This window comes from Phyllostomus hastatus, unplaced genomic scaffold, assembly GCF_019186645.2.
Source record: "Phyllostomus hastatus isolate PE091 unplaced genomic scaffold, TTU_PhHast_1.1 phas_scaffold_78, whole genome shotgun sequence".
In the NCBI taxonomy this organism is placed as follows: domain Eukaryota; kingdom Metazoa; phylum Chordata; class Mammalia; order Chiroptera; family Phyllostomidae; genus Phyllostomus; species Phyllostomus hastatus.
The window spans coordinates 1316600-1336208 of record NW_025334041.1 but is presented as its reverse complement, the minus strand read 5'-3'; the positions used below and the strand labels follow the sequence as shown (position 1 = coordinate 1336208).

Below are 19609 nucleotides of genomic sequence, written 5' to 3'. Positions count from 1 at the left end.
GCGTGCGCTGCGGGCCCTGGTCGCGGAGCAGGGCAGGGCAGGCCTTTGCCCCAGAGGGAGTCTCTGCAGAGCGGCCGCAGCTGGGGCCCGCGGCTCGCAGGCGGGTCAGACTCAGCGACCGCCGCGTGGGGGGGGGGTGCGCTTCACGCGCCTCACGGTCCCACGCCGTCTCTTGGGGTTTCCGAGAGTGACGGGCACCGCTAGGCAGCGTCTGATGATGAGCCACGGGAGGGCAGATGCCACTTGTCACGGGGCAGAGGCTGGCAACGGCAGAACGCCCCCAGCAGGAGCTTTGTAGGTGCTGGGTTCGCACGGGTGTCCGGTGACCGGGGCGGCACGGGGCGGACCCAGTGCTGCGGTCCGCTGCAGCCGGCGCCCCGCCCCGCAGAGGCCCCGCCCCGCCGCAGGCGCCTGGGATTCTAGGCAGCGGTGACCACCAACCAAGTGGCCTCCGTGACCTTCACTGCGCATGGCGTCACTGGCCCCCCCCTTGGTGTTGGGGTGCGGGCGACAGTCTCCGGAGATGGAGAGTTGTGTTTTGGTCTAATTTTTTTTTTTTTTTACAGAACTGCTCCTTCTGAAATGACTGGAGTGCAAGGTCACGTGCAGTGGAGTCCTTCCTGCTCCAGAGGTGAGTCCACTCAGCGGGAGGGGTGGCCGCACGCTTCCCGTCTGTCCCCGTGTCGAGCCGGCCCACGGCGCCTCGGAGGGTCAACAGCCCAGTCCACGCCCCCGGAGCAAAGAGAGCAGGCTGCACCTTTGGGTGGGGTGAGCAGGGAGGCCCCAGAGGAGCCCCGTGTCTGTGCAGAGTCCTGGGGTGTGCCCCCGTGGAGGCCCTGGGGCTGGGGAAGGAGGGCCTGCCCTCTGCATGCACCACCTCTGACGTGGCGCCCTCGGGGACGAGTGTCAGTCTCTCTCAGTCGCCAGGTGCCTCGGGCCACACAGGGGTTTTCGACTGGGTAGTCTGTGAGCAGAAGAGCCGGCGGCCTGCGCTCGGCCGTCAGAACGCCTGCACTGCCTTGGTCAGGACACGGGAGCTCTAGGCGCCCCGACTCTGGCCAGGAACCTTCCCAGATGGAGCCCGTGCTGCCGTGGCCTCCAGGGAACCTCGGTCGCTGTCATGGAACGGTGGCGTCCTGGGGCCCGGCCCATGGCGCGGCCCAGGCTGGGTCTGAGCCGCCCCCACTGTCAGAATAGAGCGTCCCCCCTCACTCCACCGGCACAGAGGCTCGGAGCACACAACCGTCTTTTATTCCCGGCCGAGGGCGCCCAGGCCGCGCCGGGGAGGCGAGGGCGCCCCGCTGGGCCGGCGGCCCCTCAGTAGCTGGCCGCCTTCTTCCCCTTCCCGGCGAAGGGGTTGCAGGGCCTCACGAGCGTGACCATGCTGGACAGCGGCGCCCGGCGGCGGAAGGGGCCGCCCGCCAACTCCGCCCGCAGGATGCTGGAACACAGTGGGGGTGGGGTGGGGGGGAATGGACGCATCAGAGGAACAGGTAGCCCCGCCTGCTCCGCAGCCGTCACGCACACGTGTGGGAGGGAGCGCGTCAGAGCGAGCGAGTGAAAGCGAAGCTGCCAACCGCCCGCACTCTGCTGCCGTCTGAATCGCACACACAACGCGGTGAGCTCCTGTGTGGCCGGACTTCAGAGCGCACGGCGGCGGGCCCCGCAGTGGTTTGGCTTTACGCTGTGACGATCGTGGAGAGACTGCTGTATCCTGTCGGGGGCCGCAGCCGCTGAAGCGACAGCTCAGGCGCACGCGGAGGGTGCGGTCGGGTGCGAGGGGGCGCCCCAGGCAGCCTGGGCCGCCGCGGGGTCAGGGGTCGAGAGCCCCAGCGGGTGCACCCCCTTACTCTCAAGGTGCGGGACTCTGGGCGCCCCATCTGACCCACCTCCTGCACCCCCATCTCAGTGACAGTGTCTCCCGGCGACCGCCATCCTTGCTGTTCTGCATCTGGACGTGGCTGCTAGGGCGCGGCTCTGCGCCCGCCCAAAACCTGCGCGGGGACCGCTCGGCGCTCCACTGCCTGGCAGCGGCTTCACGGCCTAAGCAGCGTGCAGCCCGGCCCCCGCTGCAGCCAGCCTGCCAGCCACAGGTGTCCGGGACGGGCGAGGGCCGCCCTCCGTGTGGGGGTGTCGCCAGCCCCTGCCCCCGCTCACCTCACCGGCCTCCCCCAGGCAGGCCCGAGCTTCGTGTGCGCGGTGGCGCGGAGCTCAGACCAGGGGGGCGGGCGAGGAGGGGGTGGACTGGGAGCACCGGGGGTGGGGTGGGGGGGTGAGCGTTCACAAAAGTCTGGGGGCGCCCGGCAGCGGAGTGCGCAGGGCGGGCCCGGGGTGGCAGGGAGGGCGGGCGAGAGGGAAAGGAAAAGTAACAAAGCTACAGGTGCAGAGGCAGGAGGAAGGAGGGGAGAGGAGGAGGACGCAGCTCAGGGGGACACGGGCTGGGTCTCTGCCCACGCCAGCGGGTGGGAGCGGGTGGGGGACCGAGCACCCGGAGGGAGGGACGGGGCTTCCGGGAGAGGAAGCGCCGGGCGCCTCCCTGGGACGGAAGGGACAGAAGCAGCGGGCGCAGAGACTCGCACGTGCGGGAGGGGAGGGCGGGGGTCCTCTGGCGCCACCCGGCCGCCCCTCGCCCTGTGGGGGCACAGACGGGGTCCCGTCTGTGGCGAGGGGCCTGGGGAGGGAGTGGGCTCCAGGCGCGGAGGGGTGAACGTGGCCCCACGGGGACCGCACGGGCCCTGGGCAGGAGGGGGGCCTTCGGAGGGGCCCTGACACTCGGGGGTGCCCGCGCCGCCCCTGCACTCCCTGCGCAGTGACTCCCCGTCCCTCGGACTTGACGCCCCACTTGGCAAAGCACGTGGGTCCCTGCGGGCACCTCGCTGCTCTTGGGCGGGAGAGCCGTGACCCGCGAGCCCCGGTGTGTCTGCGCGAGCCGGGGCGGCCCTGAGCTTACCGGTACGTTGCAGCGTCCGGCGAGGGCGCGGCTGCCGGGACGGCGGGGTTGGCTGGGTGGGTGGCGGTGACGTGGACCCTGCCGGTGTACCCCGGGATGTTCGCGGAGCTGGAGGAGAGAATTGGGGGAGGGAGGGGAGAGAAGACGGGGAGACGATGCTCTGTGACCCGGTCGCGGTCACCCCCCGCGCACGGGGCCGGGGCGCGGATGCAGCGCAGCAGGCCCCGCCCCTCGCAGGCCCCGGGAGCCGCCGCCCGCCGGGAGGGCGGGGCAGGGAGCACGCGTGTGAGGGCGACGGCTCTCCGCCTCCAGGCCCTGTCTCCGCGTCACCCGAGTTTCTCCGTGGTCCACCTGTGCGGCCCCCCAGGACGGGGCGCAGAGCAGAGACCGCGTCCCGCTCGAGGCCCCGCCCCCGGCGCCACACGGGCGCGGGCTGTGCCTCCCACAGACGCTGCTCCCTCGTCCCCACCGGCGCGCCCCGCGCCCGGTTTCCCGGGCCTTCCCGGAGCTGCGCGAGCTCCAACGGGTGCGACCCTTACTCCTCCGCTTCCACACCCACGTCCCGCCAGCCGGGGGGGCCGGGAAACACAGCATGCACACGCGTGTTCCCGTGTGTGTAGGAAGTCCCCGGGTCTAAAGCCAAACACACACTCAGGAGAAACCGTCTGACACACCCCTCAGAGGAGCGGCGTGTCCCCCACACCTGAGCACACACCACGCCCTCCACGGCGAGCGTCCTGAGTGGGGGGGGGCAGGACCCTAGGACCAGACCCTGGGTGGACTGTGTCCTGAGTCTGCTTCAGGCGGGTGGCCTGGACCCCCGGAGCTGGGGACTGCGGGAGCTGTACTCCAAGGACACACTGCAGGCAGGTCGCAGGCTCGCCGCAGTGACACCTCGCCTTCCCGGCACCCGGGGCCCGGCGTCCTCTCCGCGCTAGGCCTCCGCCTCTGGGCCGGCCGTGGACGGACGCACGCCAGCAGCATCGACCCATCCGGAGCAAAGAACGGGGCCGGGGCAGGGTCCGCTTGCCCATGCAGTCAGTCACTCAGCGGCTGGGACCCCCAGCCCCGGGCCCTGCCTCTGAAAGCGGGACACCGACACCGCAGGTGTGGCTCTCGGTGACCCTAACTGAGCTACCCCCCCTCACAAACACGGGTGACACTCCGCTGGCGGGAGAAAGGTCTCGGCCCGTGTCACAAACCCCCGGAGCCCTTCCCGGTCTGGGTCACGTGCTGGGCTCAGCACCTGAGAGAGAAGCGCGTGCAGCTGACAAGCCACGTGTGTCCCTCCTGGCGGCGTTCAGACTCCACACGCGACGCCTCACGGGCCTGCAGGGACACCCTCGGGGCACCCGGGGCTGGGGGTGCGGGGCACAGATCCCGGGCAGGAGCAGGATGGATGAACGGGGCCAGTCGACGGGTCTCGGGAGACCGGGAAGGCAGGAAGCTGAGGGGCGGGGCCCCCACACGGGCAGCCGGCCCCACCCACGCCCGACTCAGCCCCGGAGCCAGGGTGGGGCCCCGCCCGGCGGGGAGCCCCTGGGCCTCGCAGCTGCCGGCAGTGGGGGGACGGCCCCAAGCTCTCGGGGGCACCCTGGAGCGAAGGGGACCCAGTGCAGGTGGCCCAGCTAGCACAGCTCTGCACTTCGGTGCTTGACCGACTTCAGCGGAGACCGCGAGTGTAAACCAGTGGGAGGTTTGCACGCAGGAGCCTGGGGGGTGGAGGAAGCAGAGGCGTCCAGTGCAGGCCGCCGGCCAGACGCCGGGACAGCGGTTCCCCAGCGCCGCTGTCCAGGGCTGGTGCCCAACTCCCGCCCCGGCCGCCCCGGGCCACTGGGGCCGTGTGGGCTGGAGGGGCTCTCCCGCGCTCCGCAGGCGGCCCGTAGGCACTGAGGGGGGGCGGCGGAAAGGCTGCCTGGGGCAGACACCTCAGGTCTGCCCGGTGAGCGGCGAGCGAGCGGCTCTGCCTGGATCTGAGACGCGCCCTTCGGGGTCCCCCGGAGCCTTCCTGAGGGGCGGCTGCGTGTCAGGAGGCTGGCGCCCACGGAGACGAGTGTTGTGCGCCTGTGTCTCCCCCTGAACACTCTCTGAAGCCTCCGCCCTGTCCCGGAGGAGCCCCTGCTCTGGGCGGCCGGTTCTTCTTGCCACCGCCCCGGCACCTGCCCAGCTCCGGGCCACGGCCACGGCCACCGCCACGGCCACAGCCGGCACCAGCAGCGGAGGAGACAGTGGGGGTGGGGCTCGGCGAGCCTCCCGTCTGTCTCGGGAAGGGCGGAGGGTGATGGGCGGAGGGTGACGCGCCGGCGCCGGGCTGTCGGAGGGAAGTGCTGTCACCACCGCACTCTCCGATTCTCACCGCACTCGGCGCCGCCCCGGGTCCCGGCCTCCCGCCCATGGGTTCCGCAGACGCGGGAGCTGAGGCTTCAGAGAGAGGCTCAGCAACAGGCCCAGAGCCGCCTCAGCTGGCGAGGGGCGGAGCGGACCCCTGGACGGGAAAGCCCACCTTGCAGGGCCAGCGCCTGGGCCCCCCAGCCGGGACTCCCGGCCGAGCCAGGGGAGCTCTGCCGGGCCAGGGGATGGGGGTCCCTCGGGCGCAGGTGCGCGTCCCGGCCGTCTCGCCGGGCTCTCGCGGGCAGCGGCCCCGGGCCAGGTGCGGGGCCGGGCAGAAGTCCGGCTGGGTGCCCGCCGCTCCCGCACCAGTAAGCCAGGTGTTCAGACAGACGCACATCCAGAGGCTTAACGAGCCCGAGGGGGGCAGAGACGCGGATGGAAAGGGGGCCGCGGGTGTGAGAGGGGCGCAGAGAGGGGTGCAGGGGCCGAGACGGGAGCGGATGGCGTTGAACCCCAGGGCTGCGCCTGCCAGCAGGTGACCTTGGCCAGGGAACCGAAGCTCAGAGCCCACCCACCCCCGTGGCTGCCGGGGCCCGTACAGTGGTGTCTGCGAGCAGAGCTGGTGGGGCGCAGGGTGGGGGGTGGGGAGAAAGTGGGAGCGGGGTGCTCAGAAGGTCAAGGCCGCGCCTGCAGGGAGGCCTGAGAGACCTGAGGGGACAGTGGGGGGAAAGGAGGGAGGGAGGGCCGGTGCTTCCACCGCTCCGTGAGACGCAGACAGCGCCACACAGGCCACCGGGCTGTACTTCTGCTATGTGCTGGGTCATTTCTGGGCCTCAGTACTCCCACTGGCACAGTACTCAGCACTCACTCAGTACTCAGTACTCCCACTGGCACAGTACTCAGCACTCAGTACTCGGTACTCCCCCTGGTGCAGTACTCAGTACTCGGTACTCCTACTGGTGCGGTACTCAGTACTTGACACTCAGCACTCCCACTGGCACAGTACTCAGGCTCACTCAGCACTCAGCACTCCCACTGGCACAGTACTCAGTACTCACTCGGTACTCCCACTGGTGCGGTACGCAGTACTCGACACTCAGCACTCCCACTGGCACAGTACTCAGGCTCACTCAGCACTCAGCACTCCCACTGGCAAAAGCAAATAAACACACACATCAAGGCGCCTCAGTGAGTCTGAGCCCAAGACTGTGGTCTCCTTGTGACAAACGGCCGTTCACTGAGGAAAAGCTGTCTGTCCCCTTCAGCGGTGCGCGGTGGCAGGCCACATTCCATCCCTTCATTTCCGATAAAACCCGTCACCGTGCTCCATCCTTAACGACCAAGTACGGGGGTCACAAGGAGCGGAACTCACCAGCTTGTGTTCGTGCGGAGGGTTCGGGAGCGCCGCGGCTCGGCCAGGGACGCGATGTCCCCACAGGGGTCGTCCACGGCGTCGGCGTCGGTGGACTGCACGTGGCCTCTGTCGGGTGAGGAGGACAGACGGCGTGGGCCTCTTCACGGGAAACACAGAGGAAGTCAACAGACAGTGTCCTGACCTCGGGAAAACCCGATTTGCCAGAATAGACCGACGTTTGAAAAGAGAAAAGGCGGAGCCACACACGACGGTGGCACAGTTTGCCTGAAAAGGAGCAGAGGGAGGAGGCCCTTCCTCTCTCCAGCAGGAGTCCTCGGGCCCCACGAGCCGAGTGTGGGCCTCGGGGGTGGGGGGGAGGGACGGCCGGTGCGTGTCTGCAGCAGAGGCAGCCGTCTCCACGGCCCGGGGACAGCCGGCACCGGACTCGGCAGGCGGCCCGGGGCCCGGGGGCGAGGCGGACACCGCCCTCCGCCAGAGCTAACGGGCTCCTGGGCAGACGGAGGTGCGCGGGCGCCTGGGCTCCTGGGCGACCAGCCACGGGCCTGGGGGCCTGAGAGAGAAGGCTGAGTCCCGGGGGTCGGAGACAGTCCCTGACGGACTGCAGGGGCCGCGGGCAGGAAGGTCAGCCAACTCAGCTGGAGAGCCCAACAGGCCACAGAGACGGGGGAGGGGCGCCGGCCAGCAGCCCCCACCCCTGCATCTCCTTGCATTTACTTTGCTCCCAGGTGCTGCGGCCTTATTGCTCATGTCCCCCCAGCCCCCACCCAGAGCTCCCAACTCAGAGGTCGTGGTAGCAGGAGGAGGTGGCGCTTCGGTCGGGAGGGGAGGGTGGAGCACTCCTGACGGGACCAGCGCTCTTTCGGACGCGACCCCAAGAGCTCCCTCACCGCTGCCACCACGCGGGGACCCAGCGAGAAATCTGGGACCCGGGAGTGGACCCTCGCCCGAGCACGCTGGCGCCCAGGCTGCAGAACCGTGAGGGGTACTGGTGCCTGGAGGCCACCCAGTCGGCGTGTCTGGTCACAGCCGCCCGGACAGACTGAAAGGGACCCCCAGCCCCTGCGCCCACCTGAAGCAGAGAGGCCGCAGCAGTGGGCCCGCACACCTGCGGCTCCCCGCCCCCGCCCCCACAGAGCCAGGTGCAGGTTCAGACGAGAACGAGGCTGCAGGTGCGGCGGCACCGTCAGCGACGCATCGTCTTCCCGGTCGGTCTCGCCCTGCGTTAGGGCCGCCCAAGGTATTCCATCCCCAGAGTAACCGGTTTGGCAAAGCATAAAAACGCCTCTCCCCCTTCCTTTATTCAAGCCTGTAACAAATCTGCCCCGGCTGGTGTGGCTCGGTGGACTGAGTGCCGACCTGTGAACCAAAGGGCCGCCGGTTCGATTCCCAGTCAGGGCACATGCCTGGGTTGCAGTCCAGGTCCCCAGTAGGGGGCGCTTGAGAGGCAGCCACACACTGATGTTTCTCTCCCCCTCTTCCTCCCTCCCTTCCCTGCTCTCCAAAAGTAAATGAAATCTCTTTTAAAAAATCTGTCACAGACCCGAGACAGAAGCGCGGACACTCAGTGCAAGCGCGCGCTGAGCTGGGAGCAGGCCAGGGCTCTGTGAGAACGCGGCGGCTGTCACGGGAAGTGCGAGCAGAGGGTGCAGGCGGAGCCCGGCGGCCTTAGAGCGGCGAGACGCCGTACTCACGTGTAGCACGGGACGTATCTGCTCCGGGAACTCGGGCTCACGCTTGAGAAAGAGAAAGCACAGGCACTGGAGTTACTGCGGCATTTCCCTCATTCAGACGAAACCAAGGCCTTCGCAGCCTCCCACAGGGGCCGGCCTCCCACGCTGCTGATCTGAGAGAGCAGGAACTTGGGGTGCAGCGTCCACTGCACCCCGAGCGGGGCAGAGGGGCTCCGAGCTCTCGGGGACGCGGGTCCCGCATGGATGCCCGCGGGCCGGGCCGGGCCCCACGCTCCCCCTGCGGGCGTCTCTGGCTGTCGGCTCGCCGCACGCTTCCCCGGAGGCCAGACGGGGCGGCCGGTGGTGGTGAGGACGAAGACAAGGGGGCTTCCAAGGGTGGAAATGCCGTTTTCCAGGCTGAACGGGAGAGGCACGTATGTGGAAGGGCGTCTAACAAAGTCACAGTTTTCAGCGCTCACGGAGCCCGGCGGAGCTACACAACACAGAGGCTGAGAGGAGGGGTGTATGGTCCCCCCAAGTTCACGCATGGTGCGCATTAGAGCCCCTCCTGTCTTTCTAGAGCACCCCAAATTTTTAAACGGTTGGGTGCCGAGCAGTCTGGACCCTGAGGGGGGCTGAGAGGCGAGGCGCAGAGGCAGCCACGGGCCAGCGCCCACTCTCGGGATGGCAAGGGAGCCACGGCGAGGGGTCCGGTGGGTGACGAGCGCATCAGGAGGCGACACTTACAAGTTCACTGGCTTGCCCGGTGCCGAGAGCGACCTCGTCTGGAACCTGTCCCAGAGTCCGCCGACCACCTGGAACCAGCGGGGCGGACACCAGAGACTCACCGGACGAGCCCCTGGCGCCTCCAGTCCCCGAGCCCACTCCCAGTCCGCACGGTCCGGCCCTTGTGGCTGCTGCCCTCTGCACCCCAGGGGCCAGCGCGCCCCAAGCGTCCTCGGCGGCTCCGGGCGCTGGCTCTGAGCGACTCACCTCTCGGACCCCCCACATCTCCGCTGTGTCCTCGGGGCTGTGTCTGCCTCACCCCCGCCTCCTGCTCCTCCTCCTCCTCCTCCAGGGGGAGCCCGGGTGAAGGCCCCACTTGGGTTCCCGCCCCAGAGGCTGTGCACCCTCGGGTCTCCCGCAGCCCCTGCCCCCTGCAGCCCCCTGCCCCCCAGCCGGTGCCTGCCCAGCCCGACTCGGAGCTTGGGGCCTCATCTCGCAGGGACGGAGTTCGGACACCAGCACAATGTAGCAACAGAGAATGCACAGGCAAACGACCAATTCTTGTGAGTTACCATTAACGCTTTCATGCAGTGGAGAGAGCCTTAAAAATGTATAAGCTGGACACTTCTGCTTTTGTCCCTCAACTGATTTTAATTCCTATGTGAAAAAATCCCATGAGACTACAGTAAAGCTGTTTTGCCTCTCTTAACACCACTCCTCTCTGTAAAAGCTGAAAAAAAGTTTCCAGATTAGGTGGGCTTCTCCATGCGCGGTTCCCGGACCCCCCTCCCCCCGGGGTCCGTGCTGAGGACTGGGTTTCACCGTGGGGGGTTCCGTTCCAGCCCCTCGGGCTTCGCGGCAGGAAAGGGCTCCCGTGCGCGGCGGCACCCCAGGGCCTGTAGGGCCTTTGGGTGGCGGGAAGGACGTGCGTGTCCCCACGGATCTGCAGGCACAGCGCAGTGGGATTTGGGGGGTCGGGAGTGGGGCCTGACCCCGGCCTGGAGGGCTGCCGAGGGCTGGCCTGGCGGCGCTGTTCTGCGTGGCGGGAGTAGCGGGTGGCGGGCGGGCTGGGGGGAGGGGGCGCAGGAGCAGAGGTGGCGCTGCTGCGGTGGCAGGGTCATGGGCACGTGCCCGGGGTGGGGGGGACAGGTCCACGTTACACGAGTGGGGCTCGGGCTCCTGGAGCATCGGGGAGGGGCCCCGGTGCAGGAGGCGGCCCTGGCTGCGGCGCGGACAGAGCCGTGCTGCGACGGAGCCCCACTGCCCAGGAGGGAGCCGCGCGGGCGCCGCCCCCCCGCCCACAGACTCGGGTGCGCCCTGTTCCCGGCCCCGCAGGGCTCGGGCTTCCAGGACGGACTCTCCCACCTGCCTGGACAAGCCCAGAGGCCAGCTCCCCATGCAGTCGCAGAGAGTGTCCTCCGCACACGGGTTCTCTGGGGAGCGGCCATCGCTTCCCCTGTCCTCCCTGCCCGTGCCTTCTCTTCCAGTTTTCTGAACCGACACAGTCGGTGCCAATGACTCCTCTTCTAAGATATTCGTGCGGATGTTACAAACCTGAGGTCACTGGTGACTTCATGGCACCTACTTTCAGTCCCACACAAGCGCGCGCGCACACACACACGTGGGTGCTTGTGCGTCCCACAGCGCCGCCACCGAAACAAGTCCCGCTGCCACCCAGCGTGTGGGCTGCCTCCAGCAGCCTGTTCCCTGCTGCCCGGGGCGGGGGCGGGGGGCGGGGCGGGGGGCGGCGTTCTCCGACCTGCGTGAGGGTGGGCGCCCTCTCGTATCTTTTCAGCGCGAAGCACTGTGCGACCGGGTCGGAGGCTTTCTCCACCGTCGTTTCTTCTGGACCGGGTCTCGGTGGCAGCATCTCGTCCCAGGGAACGACTTCGTAAGCCCTATGACATCATTAGACGGTGACAGTCCAGTCGGGGTAGCTCACCCCACCCCACGCACTGCGGCCGGCAGAGCTCAGAGGTGTCCCCCCAGGCTCCTGCCCCTGCTGCACGGGCCCTGGGGGTGGCCTCCCCTCAGGCGTGGGCACGGCACGTGGCCGAGAGAGGCTGTCACTCCCATGAGACTTTGCGTGGCCACTTCCTGTGACAGACGGGACTGTGCCCGTCTAACTAGGGTCCCTAGTCGATCGAATCCGGGTTCATCAACAGGCAGATGATTCTAAGTGGGTCCGATCTGAGCTGGTGACAGCAGGGGACACTCCTCAGCTGTCCTTGAGCAACCGCCATGACCTTGAGGAAGCTGCCTCAGCCTGAGAATCCCTGAGCCCTGGCCCCGCTGGGGCAGCCCAGACTCCCGAGCTGCAGAGCTGGGTGGTAACGAGCAGGTATGGCTTGAAGCCGCTAAAGGTGGCCCCCTGTCACACGCTGAAGGGGAACTAACGTGTGTATGAGTGTGCATCGTCCAGGTTCCAGACAGAGTTCAGTATGTCTCCGTGCTGGGACGCTTGCCTTGGTGCCCTCAGCCAGTGGTCCGGCCGTAGGCGCCTGTGTGCAAGCTGCGACACCCAGAAGCCTTTCTCTGGCGCGCACACCTCTCCCGAGCTCCAGAGCGACGCACCCACTGCCCGACTGGGCCACTGGACGTCCACCGGCCACCCCCATGCCCTGCACGTCCCAGACCGACTGCTGACCCTGCCCTCCGCCCCCGCCGAACCTGCCCTCACGGTGCTAAGGGGCGCTACGTCCCGCTGCACAGCCCACACCTGACTTCCCTGCCTTCGGACTTGTGACTGCCAGGCTGGGGATTGTGTTGGCTCTGCACACACCCAGAAGCCTCGTGCTGCCTGCCGCGTCCTGCGTCCTGCGTCCTGCCTCCTGCCCGCAGCCACGGCCACCACTGGCCGGGACAACAGCGCCTCTCCAGTGCTGTGTGGTCCCATCTCCTTCTCAGGGGTGAGCTGTGGCCTATGTTTGTCCTGAGGTGTCCTCCTCCTTGTAGCATTAGAGCCCTTCGAGGGGCGAGATCTTTGCTTTACTCGTGGGTGAATCTCACAGCCCAGGGCGGAGGCACACAGTGGGGTCACTGCATGTGTTTTGGCAGAGTCAACGAACCCCCTTCAGCTCTCTCTGCTCCTGTTTTCTGAGGCCGTGCTCACCCCGAGCTCTCTCTGAGCACCTCCCTTTTGGGTCCTACTCTTCCACGAAATGGGGTTCCCGCCAGCTCTTCCTTCTGCTCATGTTAGCGATCGACAAAAGGGACCCAATCGCTGTATCTACGTTCTCTGCATTCCTCATAAAGTTTGGGATAATGTACATACAAAGGGAACATGTCATTAAAGATAAAGGAATCACATTGTTAAATCAGAATTCTATTTGGAAAAATTCTTACTTTTGTGTAGAGGACTTATAAAAGCAGTCCTTTGCATTATACTTCTTGTTGGGTTGTGAAAGTGGTTCGCCGTCATCCTGGAAGTCACAAATAATAAAAGAGATCAGACATGCGGGGGGATTGGTGATGCTATCACTACCCACCAGGCTTTCTTCCTCCTCCTCCTTTCTCCGCTTTTCCAGCACCCTCTGGATCAACAGGTGCACGCTTCCTGCTTTCCTCTGTTGTCTCGTGAATTCACAATTTGTGTACATTATCCTAATGATTAAGTTAAAATTGACAGTACATACATTAAAGTCAATGGAAAGTCAGATTTTTTATGAGAAAGCTTCTGAATTTTAAATCTTGGCAGATAGTGTTTAGTTCCATGGAATTATAATATTTAAAAATTTTGACTTATTTAATAATACAAAGACACTAGTTTTGAGATATTACCTTCTTCCTACCTTTCAGCTCATTGTTATAAAAATAATTTAATTAAACATCATTACAAGCATTTCTGTTGCCATCTCTGATGGTTACTATTTATTTCGATTCCCACCACATTCCCGCCACTTTCTACCAATCCTTTGCCCACTTTTCTTCCCTGTATCCCCCTTGTTTTTTCCCCTTGGTTCTTGGTTCTATTTGGTCTTCACTAATGTTCAATTTCCAGTAATTCTTTCAAGGATGTACATTTCTGCTACTTCTATTTTTTACCCATCCTACCTTTGACCTGTGTCCTAGTTGTGTTTAGAAGTCTGGTTTGGTGGCTCTGGAGCTCCCGGAGCTTGGGCTGAGTGGCCGCGCTGACCCCGGGCCACGAGGAGCAGAACGGTCCGAGGGCCTTCTGTGTCCTCCACCCCCGCCCCCGGGCACACGCCCCCCCCACCCCGCAGCTTCAGTGTAAATTGCCCAGGACAGAGCACGGTTTTGTTCATCTGTTCTGAGACTCACGATGCTTCTCCGGTCTGAGAGTCCAGACCTCCGGGGTGGTGGCTGTCCGCCACGCCGGCTGTCCCTCCCGCTGCTGGAGGGGACACCTGCAGGAATGGGTCTGGGCCGGGCACTGCCAGCCTCTCCCACTCAGTCCCCCCCCCCCCGAAGTGCAGTTGAAGGGGCGGCACAAGGCAATGAAAACACGCAGTGATTGGGGTGGCGCATCAGACACGTCCTGGAAATCACGGCTGTCTGGCAAGGCTCAGAAGGGCAGAGGCACAGACCGTAGAGCCAACAGTCACACGTGCTGCCTTGCGCCACCCGGCGAGGACCTCCTACCGTGCACGTCGCTTCCTCGTCGAACGTGTGCGTGTGGTTTACTGAGCACGCTTCGTGCCGAGCCCGGGGAGGCGGGACTTTCCGTGGGCTCGTCCAACCTGAAACAGACGTGCACGTGCTTCTGCCAAACTGCAACAGATGCCGCTTCCTCCACCCGGAGTACCTCCTGCTGGAGAGCTACAGTGCGTGCTGCTGACTGACTTTTCTCATCAGGTTATCTGGCGATTTTTCTCCTCCGTGAGAACAGAAGAGCTCTGAAATGTATGTGTTAGCATTATCACAACAGCGCAGAGTTATTACTTATTACTTGCTGGGAATTCAGAAACTGAGACAAATTAAGACGAAAACACAAAACACAACAAAGGTCGCGGATACAGCCGAGGCAGTGCTAAGGGAAACGCTTACAGACCCGAGTCCTCACATTAAAGAAGAAGAAAGAGCTCGAGTCAACGGCCTAAATTTGCACCTGATGGAGCTATGAAAAGAACGAACTAAACCCAAAGCTAGCAGAAGAAAGGAAATAATAAAGATTAGAGCAGAGATACAAAGTAGAAAATAGAAAACTAGGGGAAATCAATGAAAGCAAGAGTCGGTTCTTTGAGAAGATCAACAAAGTTGACAATTCGCTGGATTGACTCAGAGAACAAGAAGACTCACATAAGTACAATCACACATGGGAGAGAAAAGAAAACATTACACTGATTTTATAAAACCAAAATAACTTTAAGAGATTCCTATGAATAATTGTACACCAACAAATTATGTAACCCAGATGAAACGGACAAATTACTAGAATCACACAAAGGCCCAGAGTGAATCACTAAGAGACAGAAACCATGAGCAGACCCATAAATACAAAGGAAATTGAACCAGTAACCAACAGCCTACCTAGACAAAAAACAAAAAAAAACAAAAAAAAACAAAAAACACTTCTAGACCAGGTGGCTTCGCTGGTGAATTCTACAAAACATTTAAGAACCGACACCAACCCTCCTCCCTCTGTTTTTGAAAACCTAACGAGGAGAGAACGCTTCCAGGCCCACTCACTGTGCAGCCCACATCACACCCACACGGAAGCCGACGCGACCCCTAATAAACGCCGGGGCACAACTCCTCCACAGAACACGGGGGACAGGGGTCTGGAGCACCCCGAGGGGACTGCCCACCCTGGTCAGTGGGCTTCACTCCTGAACTCGAGACTCGGAACTGCACGAGGACGGTGGGCCTGTGAAACTTGTGCACCTGCTGTGCCAGTCGGGGTGGGGGTGGCCCCTCAGAAAGTCAGACCCAGAGTCACCGCGGGGCTGGGCGCGCCCACTGCTGGGCGCACATCTGAAGAGATGAAAGCAGGGGCTCAGAGAGATATGTGTGCACCTGTGCTCACGGCACCAGTCACGACAGCCAACGGGCGAGGCAACCCGGGTGTCCGCTGACGGATGAACAGTTTAAAAATGTAGTGTATGCCTGATGCGGAAAATCATTCTGCTTTAAAAAGAAATTCTGACACATGCTAAGACATGGACATTGTAGTGAAATACCCCGGTCACAGAAAGACAGATGCGATATGACTTTACTTATATGAAGTGTCCGGAGTGGTCGCATTCACTGAGACGGAAAGCAAAGCTGGCCTCCAGGGGCTGCAGGAGGCAGGGCCGGGCAGTGAGGGCTTGCTGGGCACAGAGTTGCGGGTTTGCGAGGCCAAGAAAGCCGTGGCGCTGGGCTGGGTGGCACCAGGCTGGGTGGCGGCTGCACGATGCTTGAGACGGTTCAGGTGGTTGTTGGGAAGTGAGTGTTTCTGCACCCCCAAACCCACGTGCTGACCGACGTCCTCCCCCAGACGTGATGGTGTTTGGACCTGGGCCTTTGGGGGCATTTAGGACACGAGGGTGGGAGGGATCAGCGTCTTTCTGGGCAGAGGAAGGGGGCCAGAGCGCTGCCTTCCCTGTGAGGGAGGACACGGGCAGCCCTCTGCAAGCCGGAAGGAGGGCCCTCAGCGGGGCCAGCACCAGCCGGCACCTTGACCTTGGGCTCCTCAGCCTTCAGAGCTGAGAGAGACAGGGGTCTGCTGTCTGAGCCGCCCAGGCTCTGGGACACTGTTCCAGCGGCTCTGGCCCCGACAGCGACCTCAGAAAGGCAGGAGGCACAGGAAGAGCTACCGATGTTGACATTAGGCAGGGAATGCAGGCAGGGCAATCGGGGGTTGCGCCGGGCAAGCTCCTCTTCTCCGTGGACGAGGACGACTGTGTGGTCTTGCTGCAACGGGAGGCAGGGAGACCAACCAGCAAAGGATTTGCGTATAATTAGAATAACTTTGGAACGTTTGATGGGTGCACGAGGAAGACAGCCAACTCTGAACAAAAAAGGAAATACTGCACCCAGCTAAAAGTCTAGACAGGGTCAGAACTGGGCAAGTCAGCAGTCTACGTTGTTATGATTGGGCTTTGGTATCTATGAAAGCACGCTGGGCTGCGATACAATTAATTCTCAGAAGATGTACCTTCTTGTCAGTATGTATTGGCAACCCTGTGTATTTAGGTTTGCTAAAAAACTGAGTACTTATGTATAATTAATGACTATTTCCAGGATCTACAAAGTCATTGAAAGCCTAGGACAGGTTATATTGAGACCAGTCCCCAAACTCCTGGTGTTACTCTTTGGAAATGTTAATAGCTAATAATAACAAGTACTATTAAATGCATGCTTTGACATGTTCCAGAAATTCTGCTAAGTATTTGGTATTTTAAATTCACTACTTCTTACAACTTTACAAGAAAAATACTATTATTGCCAATTTAAGTAAAAAGGGACGGAAAATTCTAGACTTTGCTGGACTTTATAATATCTAGCACTTACTGGTGTGTTCCTTCATGTCAGATACTTTTACGTGAACTACACTCAGTGGCCATCACTGGAATCTCATGAAGTGTTGCGAGCTCGGGAACGGATTTCACAGACAAGGACGCACAGGCAGAAGGAGATCAGCGATGACCCCGAGGCCGTGGTGAAAGCCAGCCTCTCGCCTGGGCCAGAGCTGGGGCAGCCGGACCCTCCGGCCTCTCCTCTGCATTCCGTGGCGCAGGCGCAGGGAGTGCCACGTGCAGGCCAGGCCAGCTCTCGGCTTGGTTCTGCATTGCGGGCGCAACCGCTGTTAACCTTCTTTTAGTCAGAAATTAGCTTTAATAAACTATTTCTTCAACGCGTAATTTGTTGGAATATAGCTCTTAGAAAAGCTTACAGAAACAGCCCAACACTGGGCCGGGGCTTCCTGCTTACGAGTAGAGTGGCGTGGCTGCCTTACGGGGGACGACCGTGGACAACGAACCTGGTTCCTCTGAGGAAGTGCCCTTGACAATGAACACTGTTACGAGGTGGAGCGTGAACCAGTGGCGGACTCGACTCCTCTGCCCACAGGTGAGAACAGCAGTCGCCAGTTCGGAGCCCGTGGGGTGGGGTGTGCTGCGAGAGGCGGGCCGGAACGCGCCAGCGGTCCCCCCGGTGCAAGTACTTACAGCACTCTTTACACCTTAGGTGGTGCTTGTCCTTTGTAGACGGAAGTGCATCTCACTCTTAGTAACACCGTCTTTCCCTACACAGTATTTCCAGTGGATTGTAAAACCATGATTTTCTAAACTCGACCGTTGAACATTATTTATAAGCTTCGCATGAAAAGTCCAAACAGAAATGCTCCCGAGCCCCTGCCAGCTGGAGTGCACAAGAAGCATAACTCCCTCCCTGTGCTTATGTCTCTGCAAACTGCTCTTTCTGGTTCGGACGTGGGCACCCAGAGGCCGGGGCTGTGGAAGGTGGCACTGTGGGGTCATTCATCTCTGTTGCCCCTACCTGTCTTCTTACCCCTTTCCCATCTCTGCTGCCTGTGGCTCTCTCCACGCGGCGGCAGGACCCGTGACTCCCCACACTGCTCCACTACACGCTGGTGCCACTGTCCCGCCCCACATGGTCCGCGTGGGCCTCTGGTCCACGGCCCGGCGCTGACGGGGAGCAGCGTGAGGCTGGTGCAACCTCTGACGCCAGCTCGGCATCTTCTGATGCAGCCCTCGCCGCACACTCAGGGGCGTTAACCGCTGTGTGCTCCCTGTCTGCCGGACACACTTCCGCCCAGGGCCGTTCCGTTCGGAGGTGTGCCTCAGGGCCTCCGGGCCAGGCCCGTGGCGCTCTCTGGGGGCACCTCCAGGAGGGTCGCAGGGCACGGCGGTCGGCAGGGCTCGTCCACTGCGCCTCCAGGGCTGGGCACAGCTGCTTCTGCGGGGGTTGCTTCTCCTCCACTCCTGCTCTTACCGGACCCCCAGATTTACTTTCAGTGACGTTCCCATCTCATTCCAGCCCCTGGAAACACTTGTGTAACCGTCAGATTATTCTTTCGAGGGAGGGATAAGGAGGGGAGGCATGCTACATATTCATCAACGTCAAATATAATTTGCCTTGTGGTGAAATTGGGTTATCTCCATGTCTAGAATAAATTATCTAACATATACTTTGTGTTGGTCAATTATACTAATAAATGGGCTTTTAAAAGCCAAATCTTATTTTACAGATAGGATAATAAAAAAGCTTATCATGTTTACTACTGTTTCCTTAAGGTCGGTAATTCAAAACTGAGATTTTCTTATTCCGTTCTTTACAACTTGATGTTAAATCAAATGCTAAATAGTGAATCTCACACCCGTGCTCTTCTCCCTTGTCTCAATGTTTAAAAATGATAAACCCTGTGTCCCTTTGTTTACCTCCGAGTCTCGCTCTGATGGCAATGTCTGGTGTTGCCCTGGAATTCCATTTCCTGTCTTGTTTCAGTTCTTCCAAGAAAAGCGTTTGCCTCTTCAGCGCCGTTTGCTGTCCCGCGCCTGGCCTGGGGACTCGCTCTTGGGGCTTCACGTCCCTGAAGTCCGCCAGGCTTGGTATGGCTCTGCCAACGCCAGGCTTTAAGTCGGCATCAGCCCCGGGGCTCAGAAACCCCGAGCAGGGGTCCCCTAGGGGCACGTCGTCGCGCAGCGGAAACAATGGGAAACCTGCCCCACGCGGTGGGGGGTAAGGGTGGTGTAAGTGGTAGTTTGGCACGCCCGAAGCGGGATACGGGTGAAATTTAAGGAAAGCGGGGTTGCCTTTCTTTTCCATCCTGCCAAAGTCGTGTCTGTCCTCCACCCCTTTCACAATGGGCATGTTCATTTTCCTTAAGAGGTTGTAGTAATGTGGGTAATCTACGTTCTCGACAGGGTTTATTCTGGAAAGGATGGACTGTTCAGAGATACTTATCTTTCCAGGGGTGTGCTGTGAGTGCATATGCATGGCCTCTCTCTCCTTCAGAATTTCGGATGACTATAAATCGTCTCTGACGACGCTTTTCTCTGTAACCACAAGACGTACACTTCCGGTAGTTGAGAGTTGGTTAACTTATCATAATACTATTGACTTGACTTTCTAAATATTTACACAGTAGGGTTTCCTTTCTCTTTTAGAGGTGAGAATTGTTTTCCTGACCAAAAGCCATATAGGGCAGCAAGAGACCAGGACAGCGCCCTTGCTGCTTAGTAACAGCTAGAACTGGAACGCACTGGATCGCCCATTTCTCCCTACTAAAGGTGACAATGCACACTGTCATTAGGCATTGTGTCGTCACAGTCGCTGGAACCTCCATTCTTCGATGTGTTTGCACCACCTGGGTGAGAGGTGTTTCTGTCGCGGGTGTGCCCCCGCTAAGTAAACCCTCCCGGCTGCAGAAAAGCAGACACACGATTCTCTTGAACACGTTCATGCCACAAAGACCCTCGCAGGCTGATAGAAGGTTTTATCGATTTTTCTGAACTTGGGTGATAAAAGCCCAACTTGCAGGCTGCGTGTGGCATGAAGATCGATTGCGTGTCGAGTGGCTTCCTCTGCCCTTCCCACTCAGCGTCTCCCCGGCGCTCAAGCCCTCCCCGGCGAGCCCAGCGGTGTGTGCAC

The 19609-nt window shown here is 61.6% G+C and overlaps 1 protein-coding gene across 1 annotated transcript; it reads right to left on the bottom strand.

Annotated features, from left to right (window-relative positions):
* Positions 1-594: 594 nt before the first annotated feature.
* SPATA48 (spermatogenesis associated 48) lies at positions 595-18955 on the bottom strand. The gene is made up of 9 exons (XM_045828891.1): positions 18397-18955; positions 13655-13752; positions 12398-12474; positions 10812-10950; positions 9074-9141; positions 8348-8389; positions 6654-6761; positions 2951-3058; positions 595-1441 (listed from the first exon to the last, which is right to left on the bottom strand). Exons 1-9 carry the CDS (start codon positions 18953-18955, stop codon positions 1318-1320), a joined length of 1323 nt encoding a protein of 440 aa, XP_045684847.1. The 3' UTR covers positions 595-1317.
* Between the last annotated feature and the right edge of the window lie 654 nt (positions 18956-19609).